Source organism: Hydra vulgaris, chromosome 03 (assembly GCF_038396675.1).
Source record: "Hydra vulgaris chromosome 03, alternate assembly HydraT2T_AEP".
NCBI lineage: Eukaryota > Metazoa > Cnidaria > Hydrozoa > Anthoathecata > Hydridae > Hydra > Hydra vulgaris.
The window spans coordinates 25,099,724-25,113,534 of NC_088922.1; the positions used below are offsets into that span (position 1 = coordinate 25,099,724).

The 13,811-nt window shown below is 30.1% G+C and overlaps 1 protein-coding gene across 1 annotated transcript; it reads left to right on the forward strand.

Annotated features, from left to right (window-relative positions):
• Positions 1 to 4,102: 4,102 nt before the first annotated feature.
• LOC124809207 (jerky protein homolog-like) lies at positions 4,103 to 6,975 on the forward strand. Its single transcript, XM_065792752.1, has 2 exons — positions 4,103 to 6,346; positions 6,467 to 6,975. The coding sequence occupies exon 1, from the start codon at positions 4,669 to 4,671 to the stop codon at positions 5,863 to 5,865; it is 1,197 nt and encodes a 398-aa protein (XP_065648824.1). The 5' UTR covers positions 4,103 to 4,668; the 3' UTR covers positions 5,866 to 6,346; positions 6,467 to 6,975.
• Positions 6,976 to 13,811: the final 6,836 nt, after the last annotated feature.

A 13,811-nucleotide genomic window follows, 5' to 3' on the forward strand; every position in this document is an offset into this window, starting at 1 on the left:
TACTATTTTTATTACTAATCTAAAAAGTTTAAAAAAGACATAAACATATTAAATCTCAAAGAAACTAACAAATATCAGACACTGATTATGACACTGATCATGTCATTATTATTAGTACAAATTAAGACATTATGTCATTAAAAAGAAAACTGAATATATTCATTCACTGATAAAAAAAAATATACTCCTGTCATCCCTATGACTAATTATTATACTATGACCTACTGCTAGCTAATAGTCTAATAACATTTTCCTTTTGAAAATATCATCACTTTCAAAAGGCTACAATCATGTCATAAGATAGAGTATAGGTCTTTAAATTTTTTTTTGGTGATTGTCTATTTATAGAACCTCAACATTAAAAAGTTTCATAATTTATTTCAACTGTTTACGCTATTTTCTATGCCAGCAAAGTCAATGTAATTTATCATAATTTTTAAAAAAAGTGATTTTACAATAGGCTGCTGCATGTGCTAAATTAATCTTTAATGCATAATTTTGATTATTCTAACAAGTGGTGACTCTAGTGATTATTTTAACAAGTGGTACACAAAGGTAACAAAAAAATCCACATTCTGTAAGTAAGTATTAAACTGTAACACGTTAAGGTTCGAAAAAATATTTATAATTTTGCAATATTTAGCAACTTTAAGGTACAATAATTCAAAAACTGTATTAAATCAGTCAAAAACAACTGCAATAATGGATTATTTGGGTGAAAAACTATTACCCTACAAAATTTCAGGTAATCACCATCTTTATTTAAAAAGTTATGGTTTGTCAAAAATCGAAAAAAACTGCTGTAAGCTCCTTATACACAAATTTTTTCGGATTTTGGTCATTTTTAATTCAATCATAACTTTTGAAGAAATAGGTCAATCAAAGTGAAATTTTCTGGATTGTATTTTTTTCATAAGATCTGTGTGTGGTCAGAGTTTAAAGCAAATCTGAGGTGGTACCCTGGGAGCCTTTAGGTGATTTGATATGAAATAACCCATAATCAAAAATGGAATTAGGTTTTTGAGCACCACTTTTTAAACAAATCTCTAAAAATCCAATTTGGGTCACCCAAAATTGTGAGTCCAACAGCAACATTTATAAACGGCAAAAACATTTTGCAAATTTTTTTTTAATTTTTTACATGTATGTTTAAATTTTGTCACTACTTTAAATTTTCATTGAATAATTTCCTGCATATTTTTTTAATATAAAATATTTATGGAGTATTTTTGTCTTTTACTATCAGCTATCAAGCTGATTGAAGGGTCAAATCATTATATTTCAACCTCTCTCTGATTTTCCTGATTTTTACATATTGTTATGTGCATCATGTAGATAGGTTAAATTTGAAATTTCAGACTTCCAAGTACAACGGTTCAGAAAATATAGCCTTACAAACAGGACACAGTGACCCCCCTCGATTTACAATTGGTCAAAACAGACTACTTTAGAGCTGTATAACTTTTTTCTCACTTTCAACAAGTGTCTCATTTTTTCTAGAACTATTTTCTGGATAGTTCTCTCTTTAAAAAAGTGGTTTTTATTAACTTGTGTTAAATTAGAAAAAAATTATGACCTCAACTTTGGAAAAATTCATAAAATTGCTAAAATATGCCAAAATGAAACTAACTGTAGAATTATTCTATTCATCCACAAGTCTTTAGAGATAGGTTTTCTGATTAGTTACAACTGTCTGCATTAAACGGGCAAAATATAGGCAGCATGTTGCAGTTTAGAACTTAAATATATCTAAAAGCAAAATGTACACTCGCCTAAAAAGTCCAGTTTTCAGCCATTTTGAGATGCTTGTAAATTTTTCTAACACTTTGTTTTGATCTAAGATTAACAGCATATAAGACCATTAGACCCAACTATCTGAAAATGCAAGCCTTATAAACTTGTGAAATCCACACCAAAAATGCCAGCATTTTTAAATTACCCTATTTTTCAATCATCAACGGTTGTATGTGTTACTAGAAACCAGTGCCCCTCTAATCTGCCAACTGGCCTATGTAAAGGGTGCAACTAATTATAAGGCCTATGTAAAGGGTGCAACTAATTATAAGTTATTTCTTAATAAAAGAAAAGGTATGATTGGTTGTCCTTAATCTGGTCTTTATAGTAGATAGGGGCAGTAGCTTTTTAGAGACCTTCAAATAAAGGTCTCTAAATTAATTTAGATATTTAGGTACCTAATATCTAAATATCTAAATTAATTTCAAAATGAAACCATTATTTCTTTAAATTCTATTTTATTATAGGTAATCAGTGGTGTTTATGTAGTCTGGACCCCTCCCCCCTACTCATCGTTAATTATGTTAAAGTTATCAAGTTAAATTAAAATTTTATAATTAAAGTACAAAATACAAATTTTATCAGTTTTGTAAACATAAGTTAAGTATTATAAATATTAACAAGTATAAGTATTGTAAACATAAGTTATTATTATGTATATTATGATATTATTGTTAATATAACAAGCGTACAATTTTAAATCTAAGTCAAAAAATATCAATAATTAAAAAATACAGTTAATGTATAACAATAACGCCATTTTTTGCATTTATATGTAAACACTTAAACTGACGGTGGGTAAACTTAAGTTTACCCACTAATGTTAACTAAGTACTTATTTAACATCAATCATTTTGCTTGCATAAAATAAGAAAAATCAATGGAAAAGAGTGGATCTGTAAAAACGATTTAAAAGCTTTAAGTTTCCTAATTATAACCTATCCATCACAACATTCGCCTGTTTGCACTTTTTAAATGTTACTGACTAAACCAATATTTTGATTAACCTCAAAGTAGTTATTACCATCACTAGCAAAAACAAAACTTTATATTTTGATCATTTTAAAAATGCAAACATTGTCTCAATGGAATAGTTACTACATTTTTAATAGTTACTGTTAAACTTAGTAAATTTATTAAAAAATGTATAAAAAAAATTCTTTTATATTGGTAATAAATAAGTGAAATTCTAAAACAACGTCTTTTTAATGGAGTTTCACAGTGAAAAAATACACCGAAAATTTTTTTTTTCTTTGATTACAATGTAAATATAGTTTATACAAAAAGTATAATGCATAAAAGTTAAACATTTAAATTTATTTCACGCACAATAAGAATTATAAATGGCAACCATCGGAAAAGTTTTGTAATGATTTTTTCAATTATCGATTTGAACCTTTTGGGAACCTTATGGGAAACCCGTCAAATCCCCAGATCTTTCGGCCCTGATAAAAACCAGATAAAAGCCAATCAAACAAATTTGCTTGATTTATTTACCATATGGGACCCGTCCGGAAACCAAAACACTTACCCGTCAAAATCCCGTTCCCGTAAGCCCAGGCAAAAACCATACGGTACCCGCCTGTCAATGTTGGCTGGGTTATTTATATTAAATCAAAGAACAACAATAATATAGATAGTTTAAATATCAATTATAAGACTATAACTAACAAGAAAATAATTACAAACACATTAAACGATTACTTCAATTGCAGATAATCTTGCTAAAGAAATTATACTTCCTAGTTTTCACTTCAGCCACTATCTAAAAAACCAAAATCCTTTTTTTTTTATATCTCCAGTTACTTCTCAAGAAGTAAATGGCTATAACTCTCTTGAATCCAAAAAAAAGCACCAGAACCAATAGCATTCCTTCAAAAATAATGACCTTAGCTTCTCAAGAATTGATCTTCCCCTTGAGTATTATAATAAATCAATCTTTTCAATCAGGGATATTTCCTGACTTATTTAAAGTTGCAGAAGTTGTTCCAATTTTTAAAAGCGGCTGTAAACAAGATCCTTGTAACTATCGGCCTATATCCTTACTCTCAAATGTAGGTAAACTAATTGAAAAGTTTATGCATAACAGGCTACTTAGTTTTTTAAATCTATCAGATAGCTTATATAGTCTGCAATTTGGATTCCGAAAGAAACACTCTACTAACCAAGCACTCATAGATATAACTGAAACCATACGCGAGGCTTTGGATCAAAAACAATTTGCTGGTGGAGTGTTTGTTGATCTGCAAAAAGCTTTTGATACTGTCAACCATGAAATTCTATTACCGTAAGATTGGGTGGCTTTGGCCCTACGGGTTGACTTTACCCCAAGCAAAATTTTTGTTTAAAAATGGTTTAAAATCGATACCTCAAGGTATGCCGGTTAATGTTTAGTAGCAAATTGTGGGAAATTTATTATTTATTTAGTCTAACTTAGTTTACTTAACTCGAGTCTTTGTAATATTATTGTAAGTTGCACTTTAGAAGAAGCACCTTAAATCCGAATTTTTTAGGTGTGTAAACTTTTACATCGATAGCAGTACCTGGAAAAGGTTTTTTATTGGAATATACACTGAAATAATTTTAATCCATTAGTGTTTGATTCTATCTTGTTTTGAAAGCTTAACAGTTTATTACTTTTTTGCAATTGAGATTTAAAAAAAATAGGTTGTCTTTGGCCCACTACATAGGGTGACATTGGCCCGGGCTAAAGTCACCCCATGTATTAGAGTAAACCTTTTTTAGTGATCATTTATAGATATTATGGTAGTTACTATGTTGGAATGAAAAATTTTGTAGTAGTAATGCAATAGAAAATCAGTATAACAGTTTGTATTAGTAAATAGCAAAATTTGTTTAGTTCTTAGTTTAAATATGCCACAAAATTACAAGCCAAATCGTGGAAAAAGAAAATATGTTACTTATACTTTAGAACAGTTAGACAGTGCATTAAAAGATTTAAAGAATGGTTTAATTACTCAACGACAAGCAGCTTTGAAACACGATATACCAAGATCAGCATTAAAAAATAAAATAAAACAGACATATCCTAAAAAGTATGGTGGTCAGCAAATATTTACATCAAAAGAAGAAGACATGTTTAAGGCATATGCAATAAAATCATCTGAGCTTGGTTTTCCTGTTGATAAATATGATTTAAGATGCATAGTAAAAGGGTATTTAGAGAAAAAAGGCGTCGTTATACCTCAGTTCAAAAATAATTTTCCAGGTGGCGATTGGATTCGATCTTTTTTAAAAAGAAATCCAGAACTCACAGTAAGATTTGCAAGCAACATAAAGCGAAAGAGAGCAGAAATAGGAACGACTGTGATTGATAACTACTTTATAAATCTATCAAATGAAATAAGTAATATATCACCTTATAATATATGGAATTATGATGAAACCAATCTCAGTGATGATCCAGGTAAAAAAAAAAAATTAACAAAGCGTGGATGTAAGTATCCTGAACGCATAATTAATTCTACAAAGACCTCGTTCTCTGTAATGTTTTGTGGCAATGCTAATGGTGAATTGCTACCACCTTATGTTGTTTACAAAGCTGAGTCGTTATGGAATACATGGATGGAACATGGGCCACCAAAAGCACGTTATAACAGATTAAAAAGTGGTTGGTTTGACTCAACATTTTTTGAGGACTGGTTTTTCTCTTTACTTCTTCCAAGACTTAAGAGGGCTCAAGGAAGAAGTGTCATTATAGGTGATAACGTATCTTCACATTTGAGCATTGTAGTACTGGATGCATGTCAAATCAATAACATAGGATTTGTGGCATTACCAGCAAACTCTACACATCTCACGCAGCCATTAGATGTTGCCTACTTTAGACCTATGAAGATTAACTGGCGCAAAATATTATGTGAATGGAAGGAGAAAGGAAAAGGAAGAAGAGTTGCTTCTCTTCCTAAAGATGAATTTCCTAGACTTTTAGACCGTTTAATTACCAACTTAAATGAACATGGGAATGATAACCTTAGAGCTGGTTTTCGCAAAACTGGAATTTTTTCCATTAGACAAGTCTCAAGTGCTTTCACGACTACCATGTTGTAATGTAGGTTTAGACTCAACTACTGATTTAGTAAGTCAATCATTTTTAGATCATTTATGTAAGTCACTGGATGATCCCTCAGATGGTTGTAAAAAACCAAATCGACGTAAAGTATGTGCTGTCCCAGGTAAAAACTTATGTTCAACAGATATATCATCTTGTGTTATAAATGAAAATAATAGATTAAATTCAAATAATGTAGATACACCTATCAGTATTATAAATACAATTGAGACCAACAATATTAACTTTGCTGGCCCAAGTACAAATACTGGAACTACTGAGACTTCTAATCTAATTTTTGCGGATGTAAGTTTAGTCGTAGAAAGTCATACAGAATCTTTAAATCATTCAGCATTAGGCAAAAAGAACTTTCAAAATATTGATAAAACAAAAAATGTTTGTAAAAAGGAGAAATTGTTAAATCTTGTAGAGAATTGTTATGTAATTGTTAAATGCAATGGAGAGTTAAATCCTGGACAGGTTTGTTTATTTATTTTGAATTATTTTTATTTAGCTAATCAATTAGTAAACTTTATTTATTATTTAATGTAATGACTATTGAATAATTTTAAAGTAACTTTCGAAATTTTTTTTCTGCAGTTGAAAAAATTAAGAAAAAATGGAGCAGAAATTACTATTATAAAAAAAATGGACTTAACTGGAAATGGTCACTACCAGCAGTGCAACTTTTTTCCCTAGTCTGAAATAGTCGATTTTATTGAGGAACCAAAGAATATTTCGAAAAGAGGAACTTATTCAGTTCCAGAACTTTTTCACTAAATTTTTTAAAACATTTATTTAGTCATTTTTGTTTACTTTATACCTAAACTGTTTTGTTTACTTGGTACCTATACTTGTTTAGTTTTTACCTATATTTTATTTACTATATACTAGAACTTTGTTACTAAATCTTTTTTTGTCACTTTACTTTTGTAAATTTATTTTCTTTGCCTAAATATTGTTGTTTTTATTGTTGTTTCGCTTCCTTTAGTCCCTTTTTACAGGGTTGGGCCAAAGTCACCCTAACACACAGGGCGACTTTGGCCCACCATTTAAACCACCAAAAGATACTTCAGGTAAATAATTTTCAAATGGGAGACAGATAGTTCTAACTGTTCTTTCTATGTACTTCTAATAGTACTTAGTGTTTGAGGAAATAACTTTTGTGGCTTTCATGCAATAGACATTAAGGTGCAAAATGGGCCAAAGCCACCCAATCTTACGGTATCAAAGCCGTATCATTATGTTGTAAGGGGAATCGCTCTGAATTGGTTTAAATCATATCTAAACCATCGTCCACAAAGAGTTACTATTGGTAATATCTCATCCACTACTAAGTTTAGTGTTCCTATAGGTGTTCCTCAGGGTTTAACTCTGGGTCCCCTTCTTTTTCTTGTCAACATAAATGGTTTAAATACTTATATTAAATACTCGAAGGTGTATCATTATGCTGATGACACTAACCTTCTGAAAGTAGATAAGTCTTTAAAAAAGCTAAATAAGTACCTAAATTACGACTTGGCATCACTGGTTCAATGGTTGCGATCAAACAAAATATCTTTGAATGTCAAAAAAACTGAATTAGTTCTATTTAAACCTCAAGGCAAAAAAATTACCAAAAAACTTAACTTTAGAATTAGTGGTCAAAAATCTAAATATTGTAGATAAAATAAAATATCTGGGCATATTATTAGATGAAAATCTTTTGTTCAACAAATTAAATCCATATCAAACAAACTAAGTCGAGCAAATGAAATGCTTACCAAAATAAGGCATTTTGTGAATTACTTGTGAATATTTGGCATGCTATTTTTAACTCCCATTTACGCTATGGTTGTCAGATATGGGGATAAAATTCATCCGTTTATAAAAAAAGTCTCATAAATCTCCAGAATAAATCTTTAAGAATAGTTCACTTTCAACCTAACAGTTTTAGTTCTGACATACTATACAATCTTTCTAAAATTTTAAAGCTTGACGAACTTATCTACTTATTAAACTGTGTTCTCGTATGGGACATTGTCCACAATAATTGGCCCAGCTGCTTCACTAGCTACTTTAAATTCACAAATGATATTCATAGTTATAAACTTAGGTCTGTATCTTATTGTAGTCTCTCTATGCCTTTAAAACAAACACATAAGTATGGCATAAAGTCAATCAAGTATCAATCAATTCACTGTTGGAACTCTCTTCCTGTTGAAACTAAAAAAACATTATGCAAAATGACAAATAGAAATGCCTTCATAACCCATGTAAAAAAATTTATCCTCGATAACTATAATCAATGAACTATCAGTTATGCAATCACCGCCTAGCTATTCTCTATAACTAAATTTTTAATATGATAAAAATATAAAACTCATAAATAAAAATAAAAAAAAAAAAAAAAATATAAAACCAAAAATAGAAATAAAAATATAAAACTCATAAAATAAAAATAAAAAGATAAAACTCTAAAAATAAAACATAAAAATATATAAATGTTCATTTAGTCACAACCAAATACCATCATTTTCATCATCCTGTAAAATTTAAATGGCTCTAAAATTTGTGGCATTGTTACTAAACCATGTAACATGTAATAAATAAACAACAAACTATTTTGTTGTATTTATATTTTTTGTTATTGATATTATTATGATTTTTATATTTTTTATTTTGCATTATTATTAATGATTATCACATTATATATATAGATAAATATATAGTAAAATAATTATTACTATTATTATTATTATTACTTATTATTATTGTTATTTATTATTATTACTTATTACTATTATCATTATTATTACTTATTATTATTATCATTATTATTATTACTTATTATTATGCTATAATTTATACCATCATAGGTCTTAACACGTCATCAGTTTATAACTGTTTGTAAATGTCCCGCACGATTGTATATATATACAGTTATTATTAAAGTGAAATTATATTGATTTGATTTTGATTTGATTTGATTTGATATTAACATAATTATTTTTATTTAAGTGATCTTGATTTCGTAGTATAAATTACGAAATATGAATAGTATGTTATCAAAAATAGATCAATACAGAAATAATATGCAAATAAATAAAATAGTTCAATAAAATGTTTAAAAGCTAAACTTTCAAGATTCTTAACATTTCGGTACTTTTTTCACAAATTAAGCCAATGACATGATCCGGTTTAATGTCTGCCAACAACACTTATTACAATAAAGAAAATGGTAATAATTATTATCATTTGTAATTTTTATATGGTCATAATTTTTGAACGCTGGGAGATAATACTACGAAACTTAAAACCTGATCATTTCTTCTACCGTCTCTCCTTCTGATTCCAGATCATCAACATAAGTATCATCTTCCAAGTCCTACATTGTTTTCGGATAGATATTAACTTTCTTTGATTACCGCTTGATGATGAATGTAGTGAATGATCTCTCCCGTAAGTATTTCTGGTACTACTTCCAATATTCTTTGATTGATCTGTTCCATTACTATGTTATTATATTCTTTTAGTTTATTAAGTTTTTCCAAACGTTGTAACTTTTAATTGTTTAATAGCCAGATTTCTGTTGTCTGGCACTTTGACAACGTCCATTTTCATGGCATCCTAGCTTCATAATATCATTTGTTGGTTTGGAGCAGTTTTTTACTAAAATCTTGGTGGAACATTGGTTCACTGTTTTTGTCTGATAACGCCAGTATTTCTGAACTACGCATTTGCTCGAACTTCTCACGACCAGTGTTCAATAAGAAAGTCTTTTCAATAACTGAATTTAATTATATACGTCTCCCACTAAGAGTCCATCCCAACATAATAATTTATGCTTTTGGATCTTTATCTGGGTTTTTTCCAATAATAACCGGTTACGCAGTTTTTAATCGTTAATAATCAACAGCACCGAGTATTTTGTGAACAGGTTGCAATTCCTTGCTTCCTTCATCTTCAATGAATATCAGTGTTCTCATTTTTGAAAATTTTAATTTTTACTTCTATGACCATCGGATTGGCTAAAAAGGTTAGTATTTCTTCAAGATCGTATGCGTTGACGCATTCGATCTTGATGCAAAATTCTAATACCACTAATGATTCTAGCGTAACGTTATAAATCTCTACACGTTTGTTTACCGTTCCATATAGTTGTTAAATGCTTTTATATTCCATCCGTGTAGGTTTTAAATTCAGTTTTGCAGTTTTTATTTTGCAATCACTGTCGAGTGAATAGCTGTACTTGCGTAAAACATTTTCCCCATGGTTTCTTTTTTGTTTTTAATTTTACCATCCATTGTTGCATTAACACTTTGACAGATTAACGTGTGATGCTTTTTACTACACTTCCTGCATCCTCCCGATTGACAATTCGCTGCAGAGTGTCCATAACCAATGCAGTTGTAACATATTGTTAAAATCTCCTTGCGTCTCGCAACGTTTAGCACCTTTGTGCAATCTTCTCTTTTATGATTTGGTAACCCATAGTAAACATATCCATGTATACTAAGACTTGTTATCATTGCTTCAACATAATTACCTCTATTGTATTGCTTGAATGCAGTATTTTGTTGTTCATTAGACCGTAACTGTACGTTTGCGCTCTTTTTCTCGCATTTCATTCGTTTATCGCTTATGTTGAAAGTTGAGTTCAATGGATTTCTGTCAATGTATATTTGGAGTTTTTCGACAAGTTGCTCAAGTACCCATTCTTCCTATCCGTCATTGTTTTGCGTTAGTATTTCACGAACTGGTCCAAGTTTATACATTAATGAATGCATAAAAGATTGAGTCATTTACAGTTTGTGCATTGTTAATCAATTTTCGTGCTGTTTTTGCAAGCTTGTTATTAAAGTCGTAAACTTCTTTGGTTTTGTGCGTTTTGTTTATAGCCGTTATTTCTTCAAGATCTTTAGTTAACGCTTTGCGAACACAAATGTCTTTTCTTTAAGTGTCTTGTAATATACATTTTGCTTCTTCGTATCCATCCAATGAATGTGGTAATCTAAGTAGTCGTGGCACAGTGGTAACGCACTTGCCCCAGAAAGAAATAATCCGTGGTTCAAACCCCATCTCTGGGCAAGTTTTGCAACATCAGTTTGGAAGAAGGCGTGAACTTCTGATTAAATACTCATCCGCGGTGATAAGACCGTAAGGACTTCTTGGAGCATCTAAATAATTTTTTTTTTAAAAAGCAACAAGTGTCAACTCTGGGTTTTCCTTCAACGAGTTCCAATAAGTAGTTGAACTTACTGGTTCTTAATATGTTTGAGTTATCTACTTTCACCGTGAATTAATTCTGAAATTGTAACCAGTCCTTATAGTCCATTAAATTTTGTAATTGTATATTTTTGAAGCTTGACAGATTGTTACGTAGTTTCGTTTCCGTTTCCTGGAGTTTTCCGCAAGGTTGTTTGTTCCATAGTTTGTTTTTCAAACTCCTATTTTTTGACAACTTTGTTTGTATTTATAGGGTTTATCCAACATTATGTTTTTTATTGCCGCTTCAACTTCTATTACTGGTTTTGAGAGCAAATCCTCTACCGAGTTAATGCTTTTGCTGTCGTTCAACTTTTTCCAAGTCAGCTTGTCTTTTGCCATTTCAAATCTTGTTAATGAGCTTGTTAACCTTTCAAGGGCCAAAATTATTGTCAATTATCGTTATTCATCGGGTTTCGTTATATGTACTTAATGTTTTTTTGATCTCTCTCTCGTAACTTTTCTCTGGTTCTATTTTTGCTTATTCGTAGATTCCTTTTATGTCCAGGTACGGTTCGCTATCTTTTAGTGTTGAAGACGTCATTCACAACAATTCATCATTAAGTAAATCCTTTTCCACTTTCCAATTGGTAGCTGAAGTAAACGCTGCAACTGGTTTGGCGTTTTCCTGGATTAAAATACTTATTGAAGGACCATTCATGTTAGTAAATTATGATGAAGAAAAGTGTTGAATATTAGGACAGAGTATCTTTCAAGTAGCTAAGTTTTCATTTGTTTTTTATTTTAAGGAGAGCGATCAAATAGAAGTTTAGTGGGTGCACTTGATAAAAGACTTCTTTCAGGACAATCGCACACATATATGTCTTATTGTTTTCACTGGATGCATTGATCCATTTAATCTGAGAGTCAGTTGCTACAAAAAAAGCAATGGAAAATCTTTTGAAATGATATTAAAGATCTTCTTTAGATAAGTAGAACCCATTTGCATCTAGACTTATAATCAATCAAAAGTTCACAACAGGCGCAGTATTGCACCAGTACAGTCTAATACTGGCGCAAACACTAGCAGCCGGTACTGGTTTTGTATTGGCATTTTTCTGGGATAATAATGCTATGCCAGTACTGGATGTCGAGTACTTAACTATTAGTGGCATCTGGTAAAGCTATAGTACTGCAGCACTATACCATTACCATTATTATTATACCTAAAATTTTATGCGCTGTAATGATGCAAATATACATCATTAAGCAATTTGCGATTGCAACAGACTTCTGAATTGACACTGGGACCAGAGGAAACTTAGTGGAGCTCAGTACAACTTGCATACAATTGTTGTTTAATTTTTAGTGTTTAATTGTTGAGTTGTTGTTTTTCTTGGCTCAGAAGAAATGCACCATTGGTAAATGCAACGGTGTTTCGTTTACCGTTGACACGCTATATTTCGAGAGTATTAAATTGTTTGCATTAAAGCCTGTACAGTCATACCCTTTTATAGACTATAAATATGACTGTGCCCCAGTATATCTTATGGCTTGTAGATATTTTGGTATGATAAGAGGCAATTGGATACCGAATGTGTCATAATTGGCTTTGTTGGTGGCCGTACGCAGCCAAAATTGTGGAATGAAGAAGTGATTGAACAACGGCCTATCCATCAAGGGTAAAATACGTGATGTTTTATTTTGGTGTAATGCCTCTTTACAATTGATTTCTTTGGCAATTGTTTATTGTTTGTTGCTTGCTGTGAACGCTTAATTGCGCTCAATTTTAACACCAGTTTGTTGGCTTTAGCATTTTTAGTTACATTTAATTTTGTATCATTTAATTGAGTCTGTTATTGATCCTAGAATTGCAATACCTAAGTTTCCTCCAACTGCCTTGACACAATTTATGAGTTTTTGTGTCCATCATTTAGATTATTCTGTAAATAGACTGCAAGACCTCGAGCAATTGGGACATATTTAGTGTTTTTATTGTAATCTGTATTTCTCTTTTTTTTCCTGAAAGTTAATACACTTGAGCAACAAAGTAGCGCATTTCGTGACATTTTTTTTTAATCAATAAATTTTTTTTTAATAAAAAAAGACCAATATCTATGACATAACCTATATCAAAAGAGATCTCTCCAAGCACATCTTTGCGGATGTTAACGTCTGACCCCTAACAACAACAATTTCTTGTATAATAACATCCGTAAAACAATAATTGTTTGCGGGTGACAACTACATTGCACTTTGCTTTGCATAGAATGAACTAATATTTTCGCCAATATTTCGGCCCTGTCTCTTTTGATAAATTTCAGCTCTCCTCATACTAATTGCCAATTGGAGTAGAAAGTTTTCTGTCATTTCATCTTATTAAATTTCTCTCCTTTGCTTAAATAAGGTCCATCAACTAATAAAAATTGACCAAACTTTTTCTGATACGTCCTACCCAATGTAGAGACGATCCATTTTTGGTGCTTTGAGCTTAGAGAAGACTGACTCAATGTAAATTGAATGATAGAATTAGTGGCTGTATATATATATATATATATATATATATATATATATATATATATATATATATATATATATATATATATATATATATATATATGTATACAGTCACTAATTGTATATATATATATATATATATATATATATATATATATATATATATATATATATATATATATATATATATATATATATATATATATATATATATATATATATATATATATATATATATATA

Excerpts from the sequence above, each read along its gene's own strand:
- LOC124809207 (XM_065792752.1), top strand. The coding sequence starts at position 4,669 with ATGCCACAAAATTACAAGCCAAATCGTGGAAAAAGAAAATATGTTACT.